Here is a 12,050-nt window from a genome sequence, read left to right as displayed (position 1 = left end):
AGTGGGGCCTGTTCACGCTGGAGAAGAGAAGGGTGAGAAGGGGATCCGATTAATACGTATAAGCACATGAAGGGGGAACGTGGGGAGGAAGGGGCCAAGCTCTTCTCRGTGGTGGCCRGTGCCAGGMCAAGGGGCAGTGGGTGCCAGTTGCAGCGCAGGCAGCTCCATGTGSCYGTGAGGAAGARCTTGTTTGGKGTGAGGGTGCCCAGCCCTGGCCCAGGCTGCCCAGGGAGGCTGCGGAGGCTCCTGCTCTGCAGATCTGCCAACCCRCCGGGATGKGASCGGGTGCCCCGAGCTCTGGGTGTCCCTGCTGGAGCAGGGGCTGCRCTGGGTGAKCTCTAGRGGTCCCTTCCAACCTCARCCATCCTGGGATTCTCTAAGGAACTTTTACAGAGCAAATRTTTTAAGTATCACTTTGCATGCAGACTGAAAGGTGTTCCTGTGTTCCTAGTTTACCTTGAACAGCTCTCCACAGGTTTGCCAAGTGATCTCTCAAACTGGTGCTCYGTGGATCCCTTACAGCTGGAGACAACATTTCTACGCCTTGAAGGACAAGCAAGTGCACTTGAGGACAGAAGCAGCAAACAGGGAACTGCTCGGCATACAGGGAAGGCAGAAGCCCTCCTGCCTTCAGCAGGGCTCCCTCGGCACCCAGGGGGCTACCACAGGTCCCACCTCCACCAGGAAGCAGGCGGAGAAGTTCGGCAGGTCCGGGAGAGGGAAGGGGTTTGGTGCCACCAGATCCCATCCCGAGAAAGCTACTGGGCACCCGGGAGGCAGACTGTGGGGATGAAGGGAAGGCGAAACACAACCACCGACCTCAGCCCTTCACAGACACCCACCCGGGAGGCCGCCCATGTCCCATCTCCTAAAAAGAGGAAACGGGAGAGCTCTGATGTCAGATGCTTTGTGAAAGCGGCAAAGAAGCCGTGTTCTGAAGCCATCCCATTTCCGTGCACTTCAGGAGGGCCACAGCCCCCAACTCCAATAGTTTCTGTCCCCACGTTTGCATCGTGGCTCCGCACAGTAAGGAGCACCWACAGCCACCGAAGGTGGACTGCTGTGCAATTACACCTCCGTTTCTTCATTTCATAGATKGCATTTTTTTTTTTAAATGCTAGGAGTACCTATCATATGTTCTGCTTGACATTCTGTATTATAAATCATACTTCAGAGCCTGTGTAATTCCAACTTCCACAGTGCCTTGCCCAAAATCATAGTTTACATGAAGTGGACTAGGCTTCCCTGACAATTTAGCAACTAGAATTTGCAAGGTGAAAGTCTGCACCTCCAGCTTAGTTTCTTGTATCAGCTGGAAGCTCCCAATGCTTGCTTTTTATCAGCTGCATTTCCCAACAATTCTGACCGAAAGAGGAGCCTTTTCCCCTCCCTCCTCGGGCAGCAGGAGGGCACGCTGGCCAAGGTGGACAGAGCTCCTCTCAAGGTTGGGGACACACGCCTAGGAAGCGCAAGTCCAGAGCTCTCCCATTCCCAGCCTCACCACAGCACTACTGATAAACATCAAAAAATTGGCTTCAAAAAAGCCAGCTGACTCCACAAGGCTGTCAAGGTCGACTCTCAAAATTTTATCTGAAAAGTTGGAAGGAAATTGCCACGTAAGAAACCCAAGATTTCTGAATGAATCAGTCAACACCAGCTCAGTTTTGCTTGCAAGGAGCAAGAAAAAACCCCRAACAAACAAACAAAAAAACCCCAAGCGCAAACCAAGCTCACAGCAATGATCTTGCAATTTGTTTTCACTCGGCTGCTGTTTCCTATCTGCTCCCATTAGTCACTCGGAGGTGCCGATACGGCTGCTCCCATCCAGACGCGCTGCTCCCGAGCCGGCACGAAACCAGCCAGATATTAAGTYATGTGGCCACCATATGAAGCAAGAAGTTTCTCAACCTCCCGAGTTCAGACGCAAAAACTCCAAAGAGACAGGGGAAAAAAAGAAAATACAGAGCCCCACACTTCCTCAATAAATCAGAGGATAGTTCCGGAGATTTTGAAATGCAGAAAGATGGAAAAACTGGAATGCGGGTCTTGGACTGCATCTTTGCTCTAATCAAATCCTTTCAAGTTGTTCAAATTTCAGGACAACCAAAAGTCCTCCTAATCAGGCATTTGGGTGGTTTTACTGAATTCAGAAGGAGTGTTTCATGCTGAAGTTAAGGCAATAGCAAGGCTGCAAGTCATTTTTTTTGAAGGGAGCGTTTTTTTTCTTTGTGGAAGACTATATTTAAGCGAGGAAAAAACTCCCCTGCTTAGACATAAGTTCAGTACTTATCTGCTAAAGCGGCGTACGAAGAACGGGGTCCAGCCCAAACCCCAGCGGTGGGGCGCACCGGGTGTCCGTGGGCACCACGCTCGTCCGGCCTCCTGCCCGCCTCTCCCTCAGGAGGAGGATTTCACCCAACGTTTCAGACGTGCTACCAACATTACACTCCCCAAGAAGCTCCAGAGGAGCTCCAAAGGGGCTATCACTCGCACGCTGCCATTAACGCTATGTAAAAGCACAGGCTAAAATACGACAGCAAGTGTCCTTCTGAGCTGYCCTGTTAGAGGCAGCAGCCCTAGACCCCAAAGACAGGGCCAAAAAAAGGGCCGTGGAATTGGTGATTTTGCTGAGCTTTCATGTCAGTGGTTCCAGCCACGACACCCTAGTTCAAAACCACCAGGTAGTTACTAAAAACGCTGCTGCGAGCTGGTTTCCTCCCCAAAAAAAGAGCAGCAACCACCGCACACACTGCGCTCGCCGGCTCGTGCTCGGCTTCGATTCCACCTTTCAGCCTCATAAACAGGATGCGACGCGTTAAACCAGGCGTCGGACGGTTCCCTCCGTGAGGGAAACTGCCCCAAAGTGGCCACCACGCTCGGYGTGTGCCGGGTCCACCTCTCTAGGCAGGAGTCGTCTGGAAAAGCAGCAAGTCGAGCGCTAAAACTAGGACTTGAGGGCTGGGACTAGGCCTGTACCAAAACCCAGGCCATCTAAGGGGACCTGCTACCACCTTCCATCAATATAGGCCAGCACGGCACGGAACATACCTTATCCCAAGGAAATCCAGTCCCCAGTGCTTCTGATTAAGAAAATTAGCAAAATAAGGCGTGTAAAAGCAGGGTCGGACCTTATACTTATGTTCCTCCTCGAGTTCTCATTAGGAGCTCTGGAGCTCAAGTTCAAGAACCAAAAGCTTCTTAACTCAGCGCCTGTTTAATCTGGTTCCTCCAAATAATGTGATTTATGGGGGGAAAAGAGAGCATCCCAAAAACAGTTTATCTRAAGGGAACGTGGAGCGCTGTGACCACCGGCTCTGCAGCAAGCGGACACCGAGCAAGGAGCTCGGTGAAGGAGAAAGCTTTAAATTGTTCTGTGAAGAGCTCTTTGTGCCCGCTGGTGGATTATTATTATTCTTTTTCGCCTTAATACAGACTGTGCTGCTTAGTTATTACAAGGCTAAAAGCACTTACACAATTTACACATTCGAAAACTGACACAYGCCCCATTTATCAGACGTATGGATGTGAAATTGGATAGAAAACGAAATTCAGTTTTAGGCTGTGTAGGAGCTCAGCCTCCCAAAGCGGTCTGCAGCTACAAAACGTTAAGGCCAGAGGATTCTTGGCACTCAGCAATCGTTTTTTAGGGTCATATGAAATACTATCTGTGCTCTGTTCCGCTCGCAGGCTGAATCTGGTTACTATGGCCTCTAACCTAAGACTGGCTAATTCATCTCACACCTTGGTTTTATTCACGGACTGGGAAGATTTCAAGTCCTGATCATTTTTTTTTTCCCCAACTAGTTGCTGCAAACAGTTGSTTAATCCAGGCAAACTGAGGAAAGTAATTTCTCTACACTTGTAAAAGATGCTGAGCTCTCCAAACCCCTACATTTGTGTACTCAAGACAATAATTTCCCACCCATTCAGCGTTTTCATTTCAGGAACGAAGGCTGTAAAAACATAGCGTTTACATTTTGTTTTTAAGCCATTTTATGAGACGAGAAATCCTAAACTTGGACACAGATTATCAGTTACAAACAAAATTTTGTAGGTCTCACGTATTTTTATACGGTTTTCTCTACAGCCAGAGGATAAGCTCACAGAGAGACCTCACCACAAGCAGAATATCCATCTTAAAACCCAAACCAGACCAAGCAGCAACAGCATCACTTCCCTTTAGCATTATGGAGTACAGATAACGTTCTGATCATTATTTGGGTTAATTAGCCAGTGAGATTGGAGCTCCCATGTGGAAGTTGGACATAGGTTGCTAACAAATACATCAAGAGATGGACACAGCTTGTTCTGTGGTKTGCGCAGGATCTGGAAGCAGGACAGTGCAAAAAAGAAAAGGAGAAGCTATGCATGACAGCATGGACMCAGGTAAGACTATGAGCAATGGAGCTCAATCTTCCTCAATTGTTCTGCTCCTCTACTAAGCCAAAGCAATCTAATTCACTAGTGGTATCCAAGCWAAAATTCCTTATAGGTGTCTGTAAGAAACAGGCAAGTAAAGCTGAATTAAAGTCTCTAGGCAAAGGTTTTTCTCGCTTTCTAAGTGAAATTTCCAATTTAACACAATAGGGATGCATCATAATGAGAATCCACAAAATAGAGCTGATTTTCAAAGCTAAAATCTGAAATAAGACACAGATACTGCTACGATACAGAACTCGGGAATGAAGCTCTGCCTCTTTGGACTCTAGCTACATTAATAGCTCTAAACAAGTGTTCTACACCCCAGGTGCTGCACCTTGGTAATACCTGTCCTTCAATTCTAATCCTAGTGACAACCCAGCAAGCAAGGCTACAAGTCAGCAAGTCACACCATACAGGAGAAAGGATGATTCGAGTTATTCCTAAAGATCACAACCCACGGGTCTTTCAATAAAAATAAATGCATTTTATACCAAAGGCATTTCCCCCCACCTCCCGACCCCCTCATTAACTTGCCACTGCAATCAAGGGCTTTTAATTACACCGCAGTTACCAAATCCCCGTGCCCAACTGTGGAGCGTTTCTATATGACTCATCCCACACCCAGCAACCTACAGGGCTTCCATCACAACTTTGCCACGCTTGCCCATTTCCACGGGCTGACCGCTTCCCTGCGACTGCGTTTCTGCACGTCCAAGCACCGCGAYGATGCACGGCTTCGGCACTCGGCATCGCCCGGCTGGGAACTGAAATGCAGGAAGCAAAAGGCAAGATGCTTTCCAGACAGCAAGCTCTGGTGCTGCAGAGCCCAGCACAGGGCACCCCAGGTGCTGACTGAGGGAGGAGGCACCGTAAATAAATGTAGGGATTTCTCCCCAGGGTGCATGCGGAGACGCTGGGAGCCACGCAGGCCTGGGCATGCCTGGGTACAAGGGAGACAGCCTGGAAATCGAGTATCTTAAGCCAAAAGCCAAGGCATCCCAGCTCACTGCTCAGCAACGTCAGGGCGCACGGAGCAAGAGCTCTGCACTTTGTCTGGCCTCCTGCTGCTGAGCTGACAGATGGGAAGAGCAGGAAGCAGCAGGAGCCGCGGATACGTTAGAGAAGGGTCCTCGGGGGAGGCCAGCTCGCTGGAGCTCCACGGGATCTCATCTTCCCTGGAAAACAACACGGCTCTGCTTCAACAACAGCAGATGCAAACTCTTACACGCATGCATATACATGTGTGTATGTAGGCATATACACATATATATCTCTCCTGATGCAGCTAAGAACAAAGTCGCCTGCCTGTGGACTGCCTCCTTCTGCACGGCAGGTCGGGACAATTTATCCAATTAGCAATCGCACGGAGAGAGGAGTACTCCATTCCCAGGACAGATGGCAACTGGATAAACACGTTACATGTAGCAAAAGAGCCAGAGGTAACAGCAACTTGTATTGCTAATTACTCGGACTGTTCTCGCACCGGATCTCTGAGGTAGCTGCTGCTGAGCAGAAGTACAAAGATACAACAGCACAAGAACAATAGCGTGAGAGAAGCATTTCCCACAGATCAAATGGCTATGGGGGAAAAATAAGATGTCTTCACAAAAAGAAGAGTGATTTAGTGTGGTCTAGTGAATGGAGCAGATCTCGGAGCACAAAAGGGAGGAGGACGCGGAGAGGGATCCCGCTCAACCTGCCTTGTGGAGAGCCAAAAAAAGGGAAGAGTTCAAGTCTTGCAAGTTTTYGCCTGTATCCAACAGCTCGGTTTCAAGGCTGCTGATAAAGCTGTGTTTTTAAAGACGAACCTCTACGGCACATTGCCCAAGTGTAAAATGAACTACAAGGAGAAAAGGAAAGCAGGGATACTGCATCTTTGTTCAAGCAGGCAGCGGAGAACTCCGTGCAGAGCCCAGTAGCGCTCACATCAGTGAGGAAAACGGGGCTCTTGGCCACGGGAGAGATCTTGGGAGCCTAAAGGAAGAGCTGGATGGGARAGAAGGAAAACAACGCTCCGAAAAAGCACCTGGACCTGGAAACAAAGGTTTGATTGAGAGCTTTAAGGCCTTCTGCTTTAATTACATGAAAATCCTTTTGCACTTGGCAGTGTTTTGGGAGGGAAGRAAAGGAATAGGGAGAGAGCACTAAGAACAAATTTAAGAGCTCTGAGATACATAACTTTCCTTTTTGTTTAAAAGTACATTTCTCTTAATACACTGTGGTTTGGATTTCTGGAAAAGAGGGGGTRAAAGGGTAAGGGAAGCTTACAGGATCTGCTGACTTAATCGACAACTTAAAACATCCATCCCTGCCTCCTCACGCCACTATAACAGGTTAATGAGGGCAGATTGGAGACGCTTTAAAATGGATTTCTTCTCTATGTTTATGTTGTTAGACTAAAACATAACATTTTAGCCTAAAACACACCTTTTAGCACAATGCAGTTTTACAGGGAATGCAAAAGGTGCAGAAGATCAGGAATTAGTACTGCAAMATTTTAATTTCAGCCTTACCCAAAAGTCTTACTTAGGCAGGCATTCACTTCTGGTATTCATACTTAAAGATGAAGGGAGTTTTTGGCAGGCTGCACAAAGAGAGAAAAGCCTAAGTCTCAAGCGTGCTCTGTGCCTGGTGCGCTTCCCACCCAGCCGCCCAGACAAGAGCAGCATTTAGGATTTAGGATTTATGACCCCAGCTGCAGAACCTGTAACTTTCTGACAGACTTTGCAGCTTGGGCTGGATCTTTACAGAGCACAACTGACAAACAGCAGCACCGGAGTGTTTGTGATATAGATCCAGACCTATAGGGCACTGAGGCTTCAGACTGGGGCAGACTATGTCAGTTTGTTCATGGCCTTCAAGTGCTGAACTCCTGACTCTAGCCTTAGTGCACCAGCTTTAATGTTGATTAATGATGAAAAGCACCTTTTACACTGGATTGAAAAAAAAAAAAAAAAAAAGAAATTATGGGCTTTTTTCAGGCTTCAGAATGAGCCATTTAGGAGCCTACTTGTGGTTTAAAAAAAAAAAAGTGCAACTGCCTTGTCAACTTCCATTTAAAATAATTTCGCAAGCACCTTTCTTTAAAATATGAATTTATTTTATGGTCTTTATTGTATGCAGTGATCAACTGAGACTGAGATATGTAATTGCTTCAACAGTGCAAATTAAACTTATTCTTTGCACTGAAATCTTAAGCACCCAGTTTTAAGAAAATAGTATCCCATTCGGACTACTTAACTATAGCTGTGCTGACTGCTTCTTACAACTCAGCCTTCAATACCCTTGAATAAGGGCAGAGTAACAGAATAGCCTTCAATACCAGCAAATAAACATAGTCAGTTATTCAGTCTGATTACTGCATCCATTCTGGATACGAAACCAGGTATTAAGGTCTTTTTGAAAGAACTATCATTACCCTAGCACAGGGCACCTATACAMGGTACTCAGCTAATGTAGGTATTCATGTATTTGTTTTAGGATTGCTTTAGCATTGCTTCCCCTCTCCAAGGTGGAGAGGAATTGTTACTACTTGTCCATCAGCTATGACAGATAGTTATCAGCCAGATAGCTTCTTTTTTTTTTTTTTTGCTGTTGTTTCAAATTACAGGACTATTTTAGGTGAGGTAATCTTTCGCTCAAAGGGCCCACATTCAAACAGCAAAAAGGGAGTCCAAGATCATTAAATATACATTAAAAAAAGTGGTGTTACAGTTGCAAGGCTGCCTTATGCAAAGGGAATTTGTCATCATCGATCTAAGAATCAGCACAGCGGGATGATATCATTCCTCCTCCTCTGACTCAGGGGGCCTGCAGACTCCTGCCTGGTTTCAACTTCCAGTTCTGCAGCCATCCTTCAGGGTGGACTATTTCTAACACAGCAAGGAGAAGCTTTAGGCTTCGGAGCTAACTAACTCCAACCTGATTGCTGTCCTAGGGAGAAAAAATATAAAATACAAATAAAACAACAACAAAAACACATGCTACTGACATCTTAGTGATGTAAGCATTTGGTATATCACGTTGTTCTGACAGTCATGATGCTGAAAGGGGTTAGCAAATATATTCTAGCAGTCATCATCCAGCTATACATTTAATAAACTTACTTAAGACTGGAGAATTAATGCACTCTGAGATGCAATAGGGGACCAACCTCTGACCCTTCCAGCACCTCTCAGGTTTTTCACTCGTGTTTTCACATGKCCCCCCCGTCACTGCACCACTGCACAAAACTTTCAGTGTTTTAATGAGACATTTTTCTCAGCATACAGGGAGCACCAAAGATCCCACTTACTCCTGCCAAATCCTTCTCAAATTGCCACGGAAAATCACCACCAGCACATTTACCTATAGCAGCAAGTTTCCAGGTGAACCACAGCAGGTTTTGGGGAATCTTTTGTGTGATTCAGATTAAAACGAACACTCCTAACTCAAATCTTCAGAGACCTTTTTAGTGTGGCTACCTGCTTAGTTAATTTGGGGTATGCTCCCTGTCTCAGACCAGCAATAAGGTCACCTCATCAGAAACACAGCTTTCTTGCTACCAATTTTCAGTATTTGAAAATAAAAACAAAATACAACTTTGTGCACCTACTGCTCCTGACAGCAAAGCAAGCTGGCCAAGCAGCCGACTCATGGATACTGGGATGGGGATTGGAGGCTCGCTGGGATTCACGCAGGAAGCCTGTGCACTGCCATGAATGGAATCTGGTTTTCCTGGCTCCCAGTCACATGCCTTAACAAGAATAAAAGGATACGAATATCTTTTCCTTTGTTCTTCACCTTTGAGATTCCTCCACTTCAAAGGCCACAAAGAACTATATTATACTGCTCAGACCAGGGCCCGTGAGCTTTTTTTTTTTTTATAGGGGGGATAAGGGGGAGCGAGTCAAGTTTAAAAGCATTTGAGACAGGGGTTCCTTTGGTCTGATAAACAGTTAGTGCCTGGAAATTCTCTTCCCCTACACTAAAAATTAATTTTGGATGAAGAATCCYGTGGAATTCCCATCCCCACCGCTCTTTCAGCGGGGTCAGTGCTTGTGACAAACACGCTCTGAGGAAGCCCGGGTCAAACTCCGCGCTCCAGGACCCACGTCCCGGGGCCTGCAGACAGTGCAAGTTCTTTTTATACACTGCAAAGCCAGCAACAGAGCGGACAGAAATTTGATCTTTGTGGGGGAAAAAAAAGAAAAAATGCATCTGAAGCAACCTAGAATCCTCCTTATATGATTATATATTGCATAAAGTATGACAGCACAGAGAAGATGGGCATGATGTTAACTTAAGTGGAATTCAGCCAGGAAAGCAACTGGTGAGGAAGGCAGCGAGGAGGAGGATTTGTAGCATCTTCCTCTGTAGATGGATGAGAGCAGGGAGCAGGACTTGGCTTCAGGGGGCCCACCTCGTGTCTATACTGTCCCCAACACACTCAGCAAGGAGTCAGCTGCACCACCACAAACTGCACATTAGCTCTGCAAGCGTTCAGTTTTACAAGTGTGAACTTGGAAGGACCTCCTTAAGCAACGTTTTTGTGCAAATATACACGGTAACAATAAAAATATCCCCCTCAAACACTCCCCCCCCAAACATTTCACCCTCTGCTCCTACCTCTTTCGTAACTAATTCTTTTTATGACCTGATCCTCTGCACAGAGGCTAAATATTTTATCACCAGCGAAGCAGCTCAACATCAGATAAGAAATAAAAGCAGAAGCAGCAGCTGAACTGCTCGGGAACAAGGATCCTATTTTTATGCAAACGCCACTGTCCTGTTTTTAAGTGGCTCAAAGTACCTGAAAATACTCTACAGAGAGCAGTCCTGTCTGGTGRATAACCAAGACGTCTAGCAGGTCCTCAGCGCCCGATATTCTGCATTTCTCTTGTGGAGAACTGAAGCAATAGCAGCTTTTCGGTGCTGTTTTCCACCTCCCCCGTCCCCAACGGGGCTCCATCGAGGTCTTTAGTCACTTATGCATTATTTCTTGGAAAGGATATTTTTGCTTCCGCATCCGAGCGGCGGCCGGGAAGCTGCCTGCCCGGCGTGCGAGGGCCACGCTGCTGTTTTAAGAACTTCTCAGTATTTCAGGATGTGGTGCCGGCGAGGGGACATCTGACCCAGGCCAGGTGAATTTGCTGGGCCCCACATGTGGTTTTCCAAAGCACCCAAACTGCTTCAAGCTTAAGGTGAGGAAACATAAGCCTATGGGCCCCAGTGCCCAGGGAGCATCACTTCAGGAACAYGGGAAAATAGGTCTAAATCCACGTCCGATCCAGATGCAAGAGAAATAAAGCAGTTCACAAACTCATGTGGGGACCCCAGACACAGCTCCGCAACTCACAGCCCATCGGCCACGGGGAAACAAATGCCCAAAAGCGCCATGGAAAGGGAAGGGAAGGGGGAGGCTCATCCCGGCTCCAGCACTGGGAATCCAGGGGGGATCTTCCCGCGGCTCCAGCACTGGGAATCCAGGGGGGATCTTCCCGCGGAGCGCGGGGACAGGGACACGGCGCTGGCTCCTCAGAGTGTGACCAGGGCCGAAGTTGGGAATGGGAAGCGATGAGAGGGAGCAGGGGAGGCCTCGGGCCGGCTCCTGCTGCTCCGGGATGCAGGGAAGCGGTGGCCGCGGCACCAGCCTGTGTCCCGTGTCCCACACGCAGGGCTGTCACCTCACCTGCACCTCCAAAAGCACTTCTTAAGGAAGAAAACAACGGAATAATAATAGTAATAGCAGCAATAACAATAACAGGCGTGGAAGGGGGGCTGAGCATCACCAAAGCAGGCGCAAGCGGCCCGTCCAAAACACCCCCCCACCGTGCTGCACAGCCATCCTCACCTGAGTACTTACCAAAAAGCCCCAAATCCGCCCCAAAACAATCCCTCCCCCTGCATCCCCTTCCAGAGGCCRGGGAACTTTCTTCCCTTTCCCTCCTCCCACTGCTTGGGCCTTTAGGGATGTGCAGGGAGGGTTGGGAAAAGGGGGGGGAAAGGAAAAGGGAGGTGGGAGGGAAAAATGGGGGGAAAGAGGGAGGAAAAAGAAGGGGAAGAATGGAATAAAGGGGGGATAGGAGGGAAAAATGAGAGGAAAGCGGTGGGGGGGAATGTGGGGAAATGGGAGGGAAAGGGTGGAGGAGGAGAGGAAAACTGGGTGGGAAAGGTGGAAAAAAAAGGAAAATAGAGGGGAGAAGGCTGGGGGAAAAAAAGAAAGAGAAAAATACAAGAGAGAAGGCCGGAAAATAAAGGGGAAAATAGAGGGGGAAAGGGTGGGGAAAAGATGGAAAATTGAGGGGGGAAAAGAAAGGAATATTGGGGGGGGCGTGGAAAAAAAGGTGGAAAAACTAGGGTAAAAGGTGGAAACAAAAGAGACAAGTTGGGGAGGATGGGTGGAAACAACAGGGGCAAACTGGGAGGGCAAGGTGGGGAAAAGGGTGGGAAACGRGGGGCGAGGCGGCACAAAGGCGCTGCGGGGCGCGCGTGGGGGGTCGCGCGCGCACTCACCCTGGCGGCCCACGATCTCGGCCACGTGCTCGGAGCTGGGCACGGGCACGCACTCGGTGCTGTTGACGCTGCGGCGGCGGAGCAGCGCCGCCTGCTCGGCGGGCAGGCCGCCGCCGCGGGGCAGCGCGGCCGCC

The 12,050-nt window shown here is 48.3% G+C and overlaps 1 protein-coding gene across 1 annotated transcript in view; it reads right to left on the bottom strand.

Moving 5' to 3' along the window:
* The window catches only part of MEX3C (mex-3 RNA binding family member C), a 27,548-nt gene that overhangs the window by 3,719 nt on the left and 11,779 nt on the right, over nucleotides 1-12,050 (bottom strand). Inside the window, exon 2 of the mRNA XM_026038951.1 lies at nucleotides 11,917-12,007. Within this exon, the coding sequence (XP_025894736.1) occupies nucleotides 11,917-12,007 (91 nt within the window). The remainder of the gene's footprint in view (nucleotides 1-11,916; nucleotides 12,008-12,050) is intronic.

This window comes from Nothoprocta perdicaria, unplaced genomic scaffold (assembly GCF_003342845.1).
Source record: "Nothoprocta perdicaria isolate Ctin4 unplaced genomic scaffold, notPer1 scaffold_10, whole genome shotgun sequence".
NCBI classification, from domain to species: Eukaryota; Metazoa; Chordata; class Aves; order Tinamiformes; family Tinamidae; genus Nothoprocta; species Nothoprocta perdicaria.
Note: the sequence above shows the minus strand (reverse complement) of the source record. Positions and strands in the feature narration are given on the sequence as shown.